Raw genomic sequence first — 16986 nt, 5'->3', positions numbered from 1 at the left:
GCAGCCCCCGCCCCGCCCTCCCCTTGGGCCAGCCCGGACTTGGGGGACTGGAACCTTGGAGACCCCGCGGACTGTGGAGTGGGTCCGGGCTGCGGAGAAACACGCAAAGATGCGGGATTTGCTCTGGCCATCTCTTTCATTGGCGCCCTCCTCCACCGTGTCCAAGTCTATATTTTCGAGATAATTCCCTCAAAAACGGCATGAAGTTGTCAAAGATTCAGTTTTCCATGGGTTTCTGGTACTTCCACCCAAAGGCGAGGACGTTGAGCTGCAAGATTGGCCTCTCTAGACTGAGGCGTCCCCCGCTTGGGTGGACGGAAGAGAGGAGTTGGGGGGGGGGCAGGGGGGGTCTCCTCCAGGGTGGGGAGAGTCGACCCCACAGGACAATGCGAACGCTCAAGTAAGCCGCTTCCCACCGCAGTTCCGCAAGCTGTGCGGCCCAGCCAAGCCCGGCGGTCGCTCTCTGAGCTCACCTGAAAAATAAAGATAGTCATATCTCTCCTACTCACCCTAGAGACCTTTTAAACCACACAGGTCCTGAGAGATGACCTGGGAACTGGAAAAACAAACTACAAGTTATAATTCCCAGTAACATTTCCAAAGCCCAAAGAAGACTCAGTGTTTCACATCAGAGAACAAATGAGGAGACCACATAGGTCCCGTGTGAAAATGATACACTAGTAGAAGGTAGGCATGCCTCCTAGGAGTCACATGGGCATGCTAGCCTTCAGAGATCTTGCATCTTCACCACTCACTATTATATGATCTGTTGAGTCCAGTATGATGGGCTAGTAGTCCAACGAAATTATTGAGCACCACGGGGCTGGTGTGACTGTGTGGCTGAGTTATCGATCCACGAACCAGGAGGTTGGGGTGCATGCCCGATTTCAGGCTCAATCCTCAGTAAGAGGCATGCAGAAGGCAGCCTCTCCTTGATGTTTCTATTTATCCCCCACCCTCTCTAAAATCAATTTTAAAAAAAACATGAAAATTATTGAGCACCTATTTAGCTCCAGGAGCAGGAGATTTAAAGGGAGTCGTCTCTGCCTCACTCAGCTATTTGCTCCTGGCATTGGACTGGGATGGCAGAGGAATAACCAAGTCTCTCTTTTGATACCAACTCTGGAATCTCGGGACCAGGAATGTTACCCACCTATAAAACTAAGTGTGGTGCAGATGAGTAAAGAAGTGCAGGCCTCCAGAAACCTGACAAGCTCATTAATGATGGGGTTTGTGCGGCCCAGGTACTCCTAACTCTGTGGTAGCAACTTGAAGATGAGTCTGAGAGGCAAGCGCTTGAGGCATGTGAACAGTGGGAGGCAATGGAGAAATTCAGGGTCAGCAGCAGACCAAAGCCCCCAACTGATTTTAGTAAGGAAGAGCAGGAATGATGGACTTCTATTTGCCATAGGAAAGGGAGGGAACAGGGTGGGGGGGTGCACCTTGGGCCCAAAGTCCTGGGACTCCCTCCCACAGGGCTTTGAATTCTCAACAAACCCTTCTTGGCTTGTCCTGAACTCAGAGAGGTCAAATTGGTGTCCTGAGCTGCTGTCATTTTAAATTCATTTTGACAAGTGTTTAATTCTTCTTTATCACAACCCTGGTCTAAGAGTGATATGCAAATGATGGCTATTCTGCCACATATAAAATGTGCAGTATCTCTCCATATGATCTGTCAATTAACTTCGGTCTGGCCCACCAGCCACGTTGGGGGTGGTCCTGGGCAGGGTGGCCTCTGGCCTTCGGTTCCCTCCATTAGAAAAGCATGCACGTGGCCCTGGGCAGGTAGCTCAGTGGTAGGTTGGAGTGTCGTCCCAAAATACCAAGGTTTCAGGTTTGATCCCCGGCCAGGGCACATGCAAAAATCAGCCAATGCATGCATAAATAAGTGGAACAACAAATTGATGTTTCCCTCTCTCTCTCTCAAATCAATAAATAAAAATTAAAAGAAAGGCATGCATGTTCCAGGTTCTGTAAAGATCTTAGCAGAGAAGCTGCCAACCATGATCCTGAGATGAGTGTGGGTGTGAGTGAGAAGTTTTGTGTGTGACTGTGTGCCCATGTTGGAGTTAATGGACACAAAGGTATTTGTGAAGATCAGTATGCACATGTGAAGCTCTGAGCTTGCCTAAATGTGTGAATGTGCAGCCATGAGCAATTTTGGAGACCTGAGTTATGCAGAACAACTGTGGAGCTCCAAATCTCTGGAGTTGTTTGTTCACTCTTCTCTTGCATCCAAGAAAGTAAAAAAAGAAAAAGAAAAAAAGGTGTCCAGAAGGGACAAGATCCCCAGAGAGCCTAAAAGAATGCCATCAATGAACATATCTTTCCTAAGTTTAAGTCTTTTTCCTAAGTGCCTGCTGAGGGAGGAAGATGGTTCAGTTCTTTCTCATGACCACCTGCTCTTTGCTCTCAAAAACCAACGTTTTCCATCTGGTAAGAAATGCATTCTCTATGCAGAAAGGCTGAGGAAATTCTAGACATTGGTTCCAAAAGAGAACCCCACATTTTTTGGAAAATAGTTTATTAATTCATTATAAGGACAGATACATGATCAATGCCTTGGCTTAACACTAAAAAAATGTCTTATTTGTAAAGAGAAAAAAAAGCTGGAAAATAATTAAATAACATAGCATAAACTAAATACAAACAAATAAATGAGCAGGTATGATTACACTTGTCATGCATCAAAAAAAGGGGAGGTTTTAAAATGAGACTCAAAAACGTAAGGCATCAATGGTAGGTGACAAAGGGATTAATACCCTGTAAAAGGCCAATAGACTCTTTTCTAATAAAAATACTACTACAAAGACACAAACCCAACACTTCCAAATTACCCAGAGTCCAAAATCATATATAATACTAGTGAGTAATGGCCACTTTCTTATCAACTGTGAGTTATAGGCAGATACCAGATTTATTACTTATTTGCTTTTGAGAAACAATTTTCCACCCAACCTAATGGGTTATAAATTGTCTCATTTGCAGCTATTTAATTTAAACCAGAACCTCAGTGCCTGTTAAACAAGAACATGAAAAATGACTACGTAGTGTAATGCTAAGAGCCTACTGTTAAAACAGCCATTTAATTCAGGGCAGTTTTTTTTTTCTTTAGAAAAAAAATCAAACCAGCAAAATAAAATGAGGCTTTTGACCTTCAGAGCAATGATGAAACATATAGAGTGGTGTTAGCCACAGCAATGCTGAATGCTACAGAAATAGTACAAGTGACAATCCTGTCCTTAACAAGATACAAAACCAACATGACTAATCTTTAGTGTTATCATAGGCTGGTTGAAGGAGGGGGAAGGGAAAGAGCTGTAGGTGCGATGTCAACCGTGAGTGACACCCGAGTGTAATAAACACAGATGCCGAAAGGGTCTGAGGAAGCTGCAACTCTGCTGAGAGACATTTTACCATTAAAAAAAGAGGGGGTGGCGGGTGAAGATAGACTGGTTATTTCTAATTTAGCCCAGAAGCCACAGTTAACCCTTGATATGCCAATCAGTTAAAAAGATGCATTTAGGGAGAAAAGACCCTACATTTCATACTCCTATGAGAGGCTGAGGTGCAAAAATCAAATAAATTGCATTGTTTTCTCTACACAGGAAATGGAAGTCAAGCTTGTCCTTGTGTGGCAGGTCAAGGGAAAATGACTTCAGGATTGAATTCAAAACAAAACAAAATGAGCCAATTGCCCTTGTCCTGCGCAAAGACCTCCCTTCCAGCACCCGGAGGAATGAGATTTCTCTCGATCCTACCCCATCGGCTCACATTCAAGGTGCTCAGAGTGGGAACCTGCGGGGCTGCAGAGCCCCCTTTAGCTTTAGCTGGGAAGGAATGTCCCAAACCCCCCTGCATCCAGCAGGCCTGCCTCCCTGCATAGACGGGAGGGGGGAGTTTTATCCTGAGCCTCTGGGTTGTGTTTCTGTTTCCCCATCTCAAAAGTCCCCTTGTGTGGCTTGGATTCATCACCTCCAAGGAGGACCCTCCCATCTCAATCCCAGGGGAAAAAGATACGAGGGAAGCTGGGAGGTCTTCAAACCTGCACTGGGGGTGGGCAGCCTGCCTGGGTGGAGGCATACGGTGGCACAGAGAGAGGAGGGGGCAGGAGGGTACCCGGTAAAGTGAAGGGGCAGGAGTCACGCTATGGCCTCGAAGCAGACATGAGGTAGTCATGTTGTTAAGGGAAGGAAGGCGGGAGGCCACATGACACAGTCTATGAGAGGCGTGAGAGAGGAGAGGCAGGCAGCAAGAGGAGAGCCAGAAGCAGCAGAGAGGAAAGGAAAGACTGTCAGGGAGGAAGCGAAGGGCACTAGAGTTGGGAGAGCAAGTTGGCGGGGGAGAGGCCACCGGAGTAGGGAAAGGAAAGGAAGGAGGGGAGAGCAAGAGAGAGCAGATGTTCAAAACCAGGCACTTCCCAAATTACAAAATCAAATGCAGAGATGCTCCGAGGGACCAGAGTCACCCTCTCAGTTTGGGCAATGGAACTAAAATATTAGGCGTTCAGGGCCTACTTGCACTCAGCCCAGCCAGACAGGAAAATGGGCCGGGGCTGTCTTGTCAGACAGGGCATTGGAAACACTCTCAGAGTGTGTAATAAAAGGCTGGGTGACGGAGGTGGGGGACCCACAGGGCTGGGCACTGGCCGTTCTGGGGCACAGTCCTGACCTGGAGGGCCAGGTAGGCTGTAGTAACCACTGCCTGGACCCAGGTTTCCCAGCTCACCAACCAGCACACACAGATGCCTCACACATAGCCATGCCTCATGGGTCTCTCACATACCACACGTGTCACAGAGAATGGGGGGAGTGAATAAGCCATTTCTTCCTCTCCCTCCAGCCAAAGCCCCCTAGGAGGCTCCAAATGGCTTGATGATGTTCAGTATCCGCAGGTACACAGGTGTCATATCCCATGACCCATGACAGCCTGTCCCCACTGCACCTCTAGGGGAGCTAAGCGGAGGAGGAGACCGAGGCCCTGGACAAGCCGGGGCTGGCTCCTAGAGGGCAGGGCGCCTTTGACTGGCAGCTGTCCCCAGGGGCCTCCTCCAGAGCCTCACTGGGCTGGAGGTCCAGGTAGGGGCAAGACGGTGCCTCTGGCAGGCAGGTGAGTCTGTCTGGCCCAGTGGTCGCCTGTTCACAGCCTCCCAGCTCCCTGTCCAGCCAGTCTCCCCCTTGCCCTAAATCCGCAACACCCGAAGTGAGGTCGGGAGCCTCCGAAGGCAGGAAATCCTCAGGTTCCAGGTCCTGGAGGTGGAGGTCAAGGTTCCCTTTGGAGGCACTGAAGTCAGAGTGAACAATAACGTCGGCCTCCACCTGGTTCCTGCAGGCCGGGGGTGGCTTCTTCCTTCCGTTGCCCTGGTCAGAGCAGAGAACACCAAGACAGGTGACCGTCACTGAGAGTGGTCATGAGAAGAATGAGCAACATATTTGGGGGGGGAGAGAGACTGACACCCCACAACCCCAGCGACCAGAGTATATATCCCATGGGAGTTGGTAAAGGAATCATGCTGACTACCCTACAAGAGATGGTGACCCATGGGAAGGCAGGGAAAAACGGAATACTGCCATTTGCCCTTGCCCAGGAGTTCCAGAAGTACGGGATCAGTCAGGCGTCAGTGACTAGAAGAAGGGGCTGAAGACGCTCAGGCCCATGGCAACTCTGCTTAGGTCTATGCAGAGGAGGAATTGCCCCCAACTCAGGTGAAACACAGATTCCTGCAAAGTAGCGGCCTCTACCCACTCACCTATAGGGGCTCCAGTGGTCTCCTGGCTAGACTTCTATCCCAGGGACATTACCATCCGGGGTCTCCCGAGAACTCACTACTTGCTCTTCACAAGCATGGGGACCCTTCTCTCCCTTCCTCCCCCTTCCTCCCTGGAAACTGACCTTTATGGCATCATACACCAGAGCCTGCAGCAACAGCGTCTGCCCAGTGCCAGCAGGGGGCAGCAGGGCCCGGGTCAGATAAGGCACAGGGCCTGCCTGGGGCAACTCACAGCCTGCCCAGGAACCTGCCCAGCTCGGCCCACCAGGCTGAGCCCACGAGATCTGCATGGGGAGAGAAGCCGGAGCACTAGCTGGGAGAGGGAAGTGGATGGAGCCCCGCCATGGTCTCTGACGCCCGTCTTCTCCCTCGCCAGGGCTGTGGGGAGGAGCGCAGAATAGCTGAGAGTCTGGAGGGAACTAAGGAGAGAAGTACTCCTGCAGAAAAGCCTCCTGCCATTGTTTTGGCAAAGCCCAGAGGTTTCCCAGCCAGGCAGGGTCTCCTTCAGCAGAGAGACAGGGAAGAGGTGAGGAAAGACTAAGGGCGTTGAGCAGGCTGGTCAGAGGTGGGATGAGCCCCGACTGCCAGCATGGAGGGAGCCTGCCCCACACGGCCCACCTTAGCCAGGTCCCAGTTCCACTGGGCTACAGCCAATCTCATCATCCTCTTTTCCCCGTATTGGAGAGGCTGGGTCTTAGAGGTTTTCCCAGCTCCTCGGGTGAGGGATCTGGGGGTTCTGGAAACCCTGAGTCACCAGCAAACAGCCCATCGGGGGTCCTCCCCTCCTTCCATGAGAGCAGGCTGACCTATTCTGCCAGGGCCCATCTGCTTCCCAGCCCTGCCAACCTTTTCATGGAGGGAGAGACAGTGTCTTTCTTCTGCAGCTGGCCCAGAGGGGTGGGGTGCAGGGTCTCCCACAGGGTTACCCGTTGTGCTCTTGCGCCCCCTGGTGACCTATTTGGGAGTGCGCCACAGTATGGGACTAACCTGCCTAGGCTCCCGGCTCACCTTTCTCTTGGAGTGACCCCGGCCGTCGGAAGCTCCACCACCCATAAGGCTGTGCACTTCAGCCCTGTCCTCGATGTCTGAGGGTGGTGGGGCCCAGTCCTGGGGACGGGGGTGCACAAGGGACTCCAGTTCATGGGTAGCTGGGGGGTTGGGAGATCCAAGGCGGGCTCGGGAGTACAGCGCGGGGTTCCCAGCAGTGGCCGTGGAGGACAGGCCTGGGAGGGCTTCCCTGGAAGGGAAGATGGGTACAGTGGTCAGAGAGTGAGGGGTGGGGGCGGGGCTGGGATCTAGTCCAGCTTATGTCCCTGGGTGGGTTCCTGTCCATCTCTAGGACTGGGTTTCCGGTCTGTGCAACGAGTAAGTAACTGTTTGTTCAAAACAGCTGTGACGCTGCAAATGGGCCCCTTCCTCCCTGGGCTCCAGGCACCTGGAGATTTGGATTCCCTCCTTCCAGGATGCTGGCAGCTACCGAGGAAATGGGAGACAGACAGCTCGGCCTATGTATGCCCTTGTTGAGGGGGTACGTTGGGGGCCCCCCTAAAGCCATCCCCCACTCTCATGAGAACATTACCCCTAATCCCTTCACTCCAGAGACCCAACTTTAATGGGGATTCTGGGGGTGCCCAGGGCAAGTCATGGCCACTTTCCCTGCCCTTTCATCTCTGCAGCCCTTCTGGAAATCTCTGCTCCCCACGGTCAGACTGGCCCCTTCGCGCACCTGTGGGGGCCACGGCGCAAGACAGCACACATGCAGGCCAGCAGGCAGAGGAGGCCCAGGCAGACGCCCACGATGATGCCCGTGACTGAGTGCACATCCAGGGAGTCTGGTTGGGGAAAGAGAGGGGACAGGACAGGTCAAGGCCGGGCGAAGGCCAGGGGTCCTAGATCAGGACTCCCATCAGTGGTTTCCTCAGGGGACCACTGGCTTGAGTCTCACTCTTCGAACAAAATCTTCTGACGCAAGGACAGGAGGGCCCCACAGCCTCACAGAGACCACAGCCACCTCTCTCTTGCACTGTCCTCCCCACTGGACATCTGAAAGTTGTGGTCCCTCCCCATCAACCTTCCTGCCTGCCGCCTAGGGCTGGTTTCAGGGGGGGCAGTAAGTGCGGTGGCACGGCCCGTGCTCAGAAGGGCTCTGTGCTTGGTTTAATGCTGTGCTGTCACCATCTTGAAATTCTTCCTACTTTTAAAATAAAATTAAAAAACACCCTCATTTTCATTTCACATCGGGCCTGCAAATTACATAGCCAGTCCTGCTATCCCCCAACACCCCCATAAAGCTCATCACCGCTCCAAGCCAACCCTCTAATCCAAGCAATCTCCCCAAAATCTGACCTCTAACCGGATCACCACTGAACTAAACCACACCAATTTCCCCTTTGCATCTGTCCTCTCTGCACCAAACTAGGAGGGCAGCTGTCTGGAGGCAGGGCCTTGGAAGAGATGACTTTAGGGTTAGAAGTCAGCTCCAGGGGTCCCTGGAGACCTGGGCTGCCTCCGGATGGACCCACCCTCCCTTCCTGCCCTCTTACCTGCGAGCTTCTCCTGGAGAGTGATCACATCCTGCAGGCCGGAGAAGGGCCCAGGCCCCACCTCTGTGCGGGCCCCCATCTTGAAGAAGTACCTAGTGTCGCTCTCAAGGCCACGTACCTCAGCACTGAAGATGTTTCCTGGGAGGCGGGGGAAGCAGGGAGAGCAGGGCTCTGGGTTGAGTGGGGGTGGATGCAGGGATAGGCTGGAAGCTGGACTGAGAAAGTCTGCTCCGCCCACTCAGGCAGTGGCTTCTGCCCGTTCCTGTTAGAACCCCCAGGGCCCAGGGGCACCCTCACTACTAATCCAGCCACTGGAGAGGCTGGGAAGGGGGAGGAGGGCGGGGAAGCTCTTGCTCCAATACCCCTGGGCGGGAGCCCTCACCCTCGGTGGTGAGCAGGGTCCACTGGTGCTCGGGCTGGGTGTGGTTGTTGCTGTACAGGATCAGATACTCCACGATCTCCCCATTGGGCTCCGTGGGGGGGCACCAGTGCAGCAGAACAGTGGACGGCGTCAGGGAGCTCAGGCGCAGGTCCGATGGGGGCGTCGAGGGTCCTGGGGTGCAGAGGAGGAGAAGGGTAGAGGCGGGATCACTGGGAGCCTCAGCCCCGGGGGGCAGTCGTGAGACAGGGCGTGAGGTCATGGCCTTTCTTCTTCCTCCTTCACTGGAACAAACCACAAACCACAAAGCAAAATGAGGTCTGGTCTCTAACGGGGGAATTTCTGGGAAACATTTTGGGAGGGGGCTTCACCACCAAGCCTCCCCTCCCTGAAACTCTTCTCCCCTCCTTGGAGCAGAGCTCCCTGAACTTCCGCACCCAGGTATTTCCAAGATCGAGGAGACTGTCTGGTGTTCTAGGGACCTAGGGGGCAGAGCTCAAAAATTTTTGGAAGGCTTACATTTTATTTTAAGCTGTCACACGAAATTTGCCATCTATTCCATGGTAAAAATTTAATATAAAAATAGTGTTTAAAATTATCATTTGAAGTTCCTAACTCCCCTTGCCACCCCAAATCTTTAGGTAAAATTGGTTGATGCTCTGTGTAGCCTGTGTCCATGCCCCCAGGTCCTACAGAGTGATGGGCACCCCAATGTGAGAAGTACAACCGTGGCAGACTTTGTGTTTTGTTTTCAGAGAAGAAGCTGATCCTGGGAGGTGGAGGGGAATGAGGAAGGGTGAGAAGGAGGGACACAGGGTGATTGGCGAGTAGGGAAGGACAGAGATTTGGGAGTTCAGGTCTTCAAGGCCTGACAGAGGGTGGGTTGGGGACCTAGGGTGCTAAGGTGTAACAGGGCCACCTCCTTGACCCTAGTGACTCTTCACTTCCCAGGCTCCAGTGTCCCCATCGGAAGAGGGAGAAACCATCCCCCCTCTATAGCCTGGTCACTTGTGCTGGGGAATCCAGTGTCATAAAGTCAGCTTCAAGGAAACACTGGGCCGGGCCGGTGTGGCTCAGTGGTTGAGCATCGACCCATGCACCAGGTCACTATTGTCAGGGCACATGCCCGGGTTTCAGGCTCGATCCCCAGCAGGGGGCGTGCAGGAGGCAGCAGGGGGTGTGCAGGACACAGCCCAATCAATCATGTTGATGTTTCTCTCTCATAAATATTTCTCTCTCTCCCTCTACCTTCCTCTCTCTCTAAAATAAATAAAAACATATTTTTTTTTAAAAAAAGAAAACATTGGGTCTCCCTAAATTCTGTATGCAATTTAAGACCATAATAACTGAGGTTATAGAGGGGTGAGAAACAATTTGTAAGCATTTAAAAAAAACCAAAACAAATTCATGAGACCAGAGGGCCTTCACACCCCACCCCACACACATCTTCCTATTTCAGGTCTGGGACAAAGGTCTTCTGTAGATGGGAAGGTGAACAGTCTTAGGGCCAGTAGAACAGAAGAGCCTCTGCTGCGAGAACAAAAGTCCTTTTGTCTTCAAATGCCATTTCCAGAGAGTTCAAGAGTCACAGACTTGCAGAGTGAATGGTCCCACCTTCTTTCTCTCTCTCTCTCTTTTTAAAATATATTTTTATTGATTTTCGAGAGGAAGGGAGAGGGAAAGAGAGTTAGAAACATCAATGATGACAGAGAATCATTGATCGGCTGCCTCCCACCTGCTCCACACTGGGATCAAGCCTGCAACCGGGCATGTGCCTGACCTGGAATCGAACAGCAACCTCCTGGTTCATAGGTTGATGCTCAAGCACTGAGCCACGCCAGCCAGGCCCACCCTCTCTCTCTCCAGATGAGGACACAGAGGCCCTGGTGGGGAAGGACCCTGCCCCAGTCTCCCTGTGTGTCAGAGGCAGGATGGGACCCATATGCAGAATCCAGGACACCTGCCTCCCCCGTTCCCCGGCCTCTCCTCACCAGCTCAGTGGGTCTTGGCACAGACTCTTAAAAGAAGCCACTCCTCTAAAGCCTATGTTATTACTTTTATGGATAAACAGATAAGGCCAGCACAGGACTGGCCTGTGTAAATGCCAGCAAATGACACATCCTTGTGGGGTTCTGAGGAATAGTTCGGAAAAGGGGGCTTCTGGGCAAGGAGTTGGATAAAGGTGGATTGGTGGTAACAGGGCTGAGGGGCCACTCACGATCTGGCAGGGTGGAGCGCTCTACCACGGAGCCGAACGGCCCATCCACGTCCACGCCATGGGACTGTACCGCAAACTCATATTTGGTGAATGGCTTCAGCCCACCAATGAGGATGTCTTCTCCAGAGCTGCCAAGGCAAGAATGTGACTGGTGATCTCGGGCACGCCCTCCTAGCAGGGCAGCTCCTCCAAATCTACTCCCCTACCCGAGCCCAGCCCAGGCCCTACCCTGGGAGTGGGCCACTAGCACCAGCCAGAGAACCTACAGAGAGGTCTGCATGGACGCTGCTCCCAGGGTATCATGCTCCATGTCCAATGTCCAAGCCAGGCCCCTCCTCCAGGAAACCTTCCTGGATTAACCCGAGTCATACTTCACCCAAGGAACCATCTGTGATGCATCTTTTCATTGATATGATTTTACTTTAGCTGCAAATGTTCGCATCCATTGCTTTTTAGGCAACGTTTCCTTTGCCAAACCAGCAGCTCCCGAGAGCAGGGCACTGTCTCCCCATCTGACTGGGGGCCCTCTCAGGACAGCGGCTGGGCTGTCTCTTCGTCATCATATTGGGAGCCCCCTGAGACTGAAGAAAAGGTCTGTCTGCATCATGTTCCCAAGAGTTCAGTGCAAGGCTCTGTGGTAAAGGGCTGGGATCGCATGGACTCTCCTTTTCCGCCACCAGGTCGTCAGACCCCCAGAGTCCCCCAGGGTAACAGGTGAGGCCTGAAAGGTTTCTGAATCCCCTGGGTCCTTCTCCTCATCACCTGCTGCCCTCCTCCCCCCTCCAGAGGCTCAGCTCCTCTTTCCCACCTGGTGTAATAGGTGACCAGGGAGGCATTCCTGAGCCCCCAGGGGCTGAAGCGTACAGTGTAGTTGACAATCTTGACTGTGGTGAAGTCTGGCTTTTTCCACCGCAGCCAAATGGATGTGGAGCTGTTGGATTCCGCATGGACATGAGCGGGGGGTAAGGGTGGCCCCCTCTGGATGGGCAGGTCTGGAAGGTGAAAATCAGAGTGTGGGGAAAGGAGGAACAGTCATCCTAAAAATGTATGGTGCTTCACAGTCCCCAGTTTAAAGTCATTTTCTTCTACCCTTACTCCTTCGATCCTGTGAATTGGGTAGCATCATTCCCACTTCACAGAGGAGGAAACTGAGGCTCCTGAGAATTTAAGTGATTTTTTTTTTTTGGCCAAGGTCATATAGATAGCAAACTGTGAAAGAGAGAGGCAGCAAATCATGGCAATTAAGAGTACATATTCTAGAGCCAGGTTGCCCTGGTTCAAATTCCAGCTTGCCCCTTACTAGCTGTGTGACCTTGGAGAAGTTACTTATGTAACCTCTCTATGTCTCCATTCCCGCCTCTGCCAGTGGGGCTTAGAATAGTACCTACCTCATGGTATTGTTATGAGGATTGTTAGCTAATATTTGTAAAGTATAAAGAAAAGTGTTGTTTTTCTGTTTTAGTTTTGAGATATAATTCACAGACCAAAAAATTCAGTTTAAAAAATGTACAATACAGTGGTTTTTAGTACATTCATAAGGTTGTGCAGCCACCCACACTATCTAATTCCATAAAATTGTTATCGCCCTGAAAAGAAATCTTGTTTTTACCCATGAATCCCCATTTCACCTTTCCTCCAGCCCCTGGAACCACAAACCCACTTTATATCTCTATGGATTTGCCTACTCTGGAGCTTCTTTCTATGACAGAGGCAGTCTGGACCTCAGTGAGGACCCCTGAGCCTAGGGTTGGGGGTGGGTGAGGTTACCAGACAGCCCGACCACCAAGGCTGGCCCAGAGGAAAGGGAAAGGAAGTTGTCCACAGACCCCTGGCCTGAGCCCCTCTCACCTGGTGTGGGAGCCTTCTCCGTCCTGCCCTTCCACACTGCCGCATATCCGTCCTCGTGTTTGTTGAACGCCACCAGCTTCACCTCGTACAGCCGGCCAGGGACTGAGGAAGGTCGCGGGGTCACTCACTAGCTAGGGGAACCTGTGGGGTCGCTCTTCCCCAGAAAGGATGCCATCTCCAACTCCTGCACTCAGCTTATCCACTACCCCACTGTCTGGCTCCCTCCCCCCAATCCTCCTCACCTAGCTGGGTCAGTTCATACTGCTTCACTTTCTTCTTGAGCCGGACAGGCCCCACATCCCAAGCCTGGTCTCCACGGCCCCCTGGGGGGCTCTCACCATCAGCCTCCTCCTCGGCCCCCACCTCCCGCCAGTACAGTTTGTAGCCAGAGATCTGGGCGGGGTGAGGAGGCGGCTGCCAGGACACAACCAGGGACTCCATCCTTGCCCGTACCTTCAACTCTGCAGGGGCAAAAGGGACTGGGGAGCAGGGTGAGAAGAAGGAGGAGAGAGGGGATGGGGAATGAGGAGAAGGAGGTCAGGGAAGGGAGACGGGGAAGAGGCAGGAGGAAGAGGCATTGAGCGAGAGCCTTGCCAACCTCCTCACAATGATCACCACTCAGCCACCACTCTAAGTGCCAGGCCAGGGCTTGTCTAGAGGCGAACTCACTCTCCCACAAGCCCAGAGTGCCGGGAAGGGAGGAGTGGCTCTGTGCGTGTGCACAGAGGTCAGCAAGGAGCACCTCTGTGGCAGGCCGACGGGCTCTCTACGTTTCCTGAAGGAATGAATGCATGGATACTGGCCAGGCCAGAGGGTCACAGGGTTGCTGAGGCCAGCAAGGAGGGGTGGAGCCCTGGCGTGGGGACCCTACCTGAAGCCTAAATGTGGGGGACTTACTATGTGTTGGACACTGTTCTAAGCACTTTGCACATATAGTTTAACTTCATTCTCACAACCCAATAAAATAATGGAAATACCATTATCCCATTTTACAAGAAATTGACGCTCAGAGAAGTAACTTGCCCAAGGTCACACACTAGATAGTATATGCACCCGGTTTTGTCTGCATTTAATCACTCTACTATTGGGCCTTTCAACAAACCCAACAATTGTAATTATGGAAGCAGCTGCTATGTAACAGCTATTGTGTACTAAATATTTTGTTTGCAATACATTAATTATCAATCCTCCCTCCTCAGCTTGCAAGTAAATGAAGCCTTAGAGCCGTGAATGGTGTGTAGGAGGTCACACAGCAGAAGAAGGGGCACTTGAGGCCAGATGTGCCTGCAAAAGCCAGCCCTTCACCTCTACACCCATCCCCCCTGACCCCTCAAGTAGGGGGAGCCATGGCGGGTCTCTGATGGAGAGGGTGGTTGGGTTTGGGTTCCAAGGCCACACCCACACCCACACCCACACCCACACAGTCACGCACACCTCCTAGTCCTGTCCCCTCTGCACCCATACCATGGCTCTGGTTGTGCATACTGGGCGTCCTGTGCTGCATCCACTGGGAGGGCGCCCCATAGCCAGCCCCTGTGCCAGCCGAAATCCGTACTCGGTACACCTTGTTGGGCAGAAGTGAGTTCAGCGTAAGCTGCGTCTCGTTCCCTGGCACCTCGCTGGAGGAAATCTGATCTGCTGGGACAGAAGAGACTGGCTGCTGGGAGGCCACCTGAAGACAATGACCCCTAAACTCCCCCACCCAGACGCTTCCACCTGAGTCTGGTTCCTCAGTGCCCTTTAGAGCCTGGAGGTGCTCTCAGCACTGGCCCCTCAGGGCCTGGATGGGACCCCATGGCTCCAGAGCTGACTCCTGGGCCTCCCACCCTAGCTGACACTGCCATCACCCCCAGCTCTGAGTCAGGAGAATCATGGCATGTGGTCCCCACTTCCGCATAAGCAGTTAATGATACCCCCGCAGCCCCAACACACACACCAGGGCACAAGCACAGGGGTTGGCTGTGAGAGCCACCAGGCACCACCTGCCTTTCAGAATCCTGACAACCACCCCAAGCCCCTGCCTCACCCTTCCCTCCCTCTTCACCCTCACCCTGGCTCTCCAGCTACTTGCCTAACTTTTTACTCCTTTTAAACTCCTGCCCTAGATTACCGACATCTGCCCTAACACACCCTCCCCAATGCTCCATTCCCCCACCCCTGCAACCCCCACCTCCTTATCCCTCAGCTGCTCTTCGGTGAGCTGGAAGGGTCCCCAGGGATCGCCTAGGCCAGTGGTTGGCAAACTGCGGCTCGCGAGCCACATGTGGCTCTTTGGCCCCTTGAGTGTGGCTCTTCCTAAGCCTTAGGAGTACCCTAATTAAGTTAATAACAATGTACCTACCTATATAGTTTAAGTTTAAAAAATCTGTCTCTCAAAAGAAATTCCAATCGTTGTACTGTTGATATTTGGCTCTGTTGACTAATGAGTTTGCCGACCATTGGCCTAGGCCACCTGCCCCATTTCAAAGATAAGGAAACTGAGCCAGGGGTTCAGCAGGATGACACACTGCAGCTGTAGAGGAGGGGGGCCAGCACCCAGGCCTCCCTCTGCCGTAAGCTAGCCCTCTTTCCATTCCTGCCACCTCCACCCCTAGCCCGCACTCCTCTTTTCTGGGTGCACCTTTCCCTACTCCCCCGTGCTGCCTAATTCCCTCAGACTCCGGGCCACTCTGCTCAGGTCCTCCGAGGCTCTGACCAACTTTTCACAGACACACAATTCCCAGCCAGGTGACCCCGTACCCTACCTCTACTCACCTTCCTTTCCCAAACTGTACTCTATCTTGTACTTCACCACCTGCCCATTGCTCAGGCTGGGAGGCAGGGGCAGCCACGCCACCCTGATGTCCGAGGGGTTGGGGCTGGACAGGGAGAGCTGGGGCGCTGCACTGGGGACTGAGACAGAAGAACATCAGCATGAGCTCTGTTCCACCGACGGGAAGGTGAGGCCCAGGAGCGGTCAGAGACTTGCCCAGGTCACACGGCAAGTCAGAAGGAGGCCCAGGACCAGGATCTGAGGGAGGAAAGGGAGCCTCTCAGGGGAGCCCCAAGCTGGAGAGGAGGGGACATCCCTCCCACCCTGAAAAAGGTTTGGGGCACCATCTTCCACATTCAGTGGGTCAAAGTCACTGGTCCCTGCCTGGCTGGATGGTATGCGGGGGTCAAGGGCCACGTGATATAGGGACTCACAAGCTGAGATCTCAAGTCCCAGTTGTCCTACTGACCCTGGGCAAGTCACTCTCATTTTCTGGGCCTCAGTTTCCCCAACTGTAAATTGGGAAATAGAACCCTTGTCCACCCTTGCAGGGTACAAGAGATGACACAAGGCAGGTAAGGGTCTTGGCACTCACTAGTAAAGAGAGGCCAAGCTACCATCCCCAGGGAGTTCTCTGGACCCCAAGGTGCCCACTGCAGGCACAGAGGCCCTACCATCATCCAGTGTGTGGACCAGCGCTGGGGTGGAGGTGCGGCTGGCGCCCAGCTGAGAGTAGGCCACTACGTAGAACTCATAATCCGTGTTGGGTTCCAGGTCCCGAACCTGTAGCTCTGTTGTGTCATTGTTCACTGCAAACTGGTATTCCACATTGTCCATGCCTGGGGTGGTGACACAGGGGACAAGGGGTCTGTCACAGGGTCCACCTGCGGGAGGCTATCGAAGGATCCTTCAGATTGTCCCCATCTCTGGAATAGCCTATTTGCAGTTAAATCATCCCAGATAATCTGCACTGGAGATTATGAACTCCCCTGGCTTCTAGTGCCACTGCATTAATCCCCCACTGGTTAGGAAGTTCTTTCTGGCATCCAATTGAAGTGACCCCTGCTGCATTTACCAGCTGGCTCCAGGAACCCGTCATTTCCCTGGGAGGAGAAGATCCTGTCCCTTCTCTCCCATATACTGTGACTCAGGAGTAACATGCCACACACACGGACCCCTCCAGCACCAGGCCTAACCCATATCCTCACGGGTGTCTCCCGTGGGCTCCCGCCCCATCCCATCCTAGCCCCAAAGAACGTGGGCAGGCAGCCCTGCAGTCATCCAAGTTGTCCCCGCTCTCAATGCTCTAGCTTGGGCCTCTACTGGGGTGTGTCCCCCCCTCTCCACCCCCCAGCCCCGCAGACGTACCGCGAGCTTTCTGGTAGTGGAGGGAGAAGCCAATGATCTGCTCGCTGTGCAGCTCGGGCCGCTCCCAGGCCACCAGCACGGCGGAGCTGCTCAGCGGAGTGGCCGTGA

At 53.2% G+C, this 16986-nt stretch overlaps 2 protein-coding genes across 2 annotated transcripts in view; both read right to left on the bottom strand.

Moving 5' to 3' along the window:
• The window catches only part of IGDCC3 (immunoglobulin superfamily, DCC subclass, member 3), a 44671-nt gene extending 43792 nt beyond the window's left edge, over positions 1-879 (bottom strand). The window contains exon 1 of the mRNA XM_005861125.2: positions 862-879. Within this exon, the coding sequence (XP_005861187.1) occupies positions 862-879 (18 nt within the window). The remainder of the gene's footprint in view (positions 1-861) is intronic.
• A 1634-nt stretch (positions 880-2513) lies between these two features.
• The window catches only part of IGDCC4 (immunoglobulin superfamily, DCC subclass, member 4), a 41386-nt gene continuing 26913 nt past the window's right edge, over positions 2514-16986 (bottom strand). Inside the window, exons 7-20 of the mRNA XM_005861124.2 lie at positions 16879-16985; positions 16185-16349; positions 15513-15650; positions 14223-14393; positions 13001-13237; positions 12759-12860; positions 11719-11902; positions 10911-11038; positions 8696-8866; positions 8314-8451; positions 7497-7602; positions 6779-7007; positions 5893-6054; positions 2514-5360 (exon numbers count right to left, since the gene is read on the bottom strand). Of these exons, the coding sequence (XP_005861186.2) occupies positions 4956-5360; positions 5893-6054; positions 6779-7007; positions 7497-7602; positions 8314-8451; positions 8696-8866; positions 10911-11038; positions 11719-11902; positions 12759-12860; positions 13001-13237; positions 14223-14393; positions 15513-15650; positions 16185-16349; positions 16879-16985 (2443 nt within the window). The 3' untranslated portion in view covers positions 2514-4955. The remainder of the gene's footprint in view (positions 5361-5892; positions 6055-6778; positions 7008-7496; positions 7603-8313; positions 8452-8695; positions 8867-10910; positions 11039-11718; positions 11903-12758; positions 12861-13000; positions 13238-14222; positions 14394-15512; positions 15651-16184; positions 16350-16878; position 16986) is intronic.

This window comes from Myotis brandtii, unplaced genomic scaffold, assembly GCF_000412655.1.
Source record: "Myotis brandtii unplaced genomic scaffold, ASM41265v1 scaffold144, whole genome shotgun sequence".
In the NCBI taxonomy this organism is placed as follows: Eukaryota; Metazoa; Chordata; class Mammalia; order Chiroptera; family Vespertilionidae; genus Myotis; species Myotis brandtii.
The sequence above is the reverse complement of the archived record's forward strand: the minus strand, read 5'-3'. Positions and strand labels throughout refer to the sequence as shown.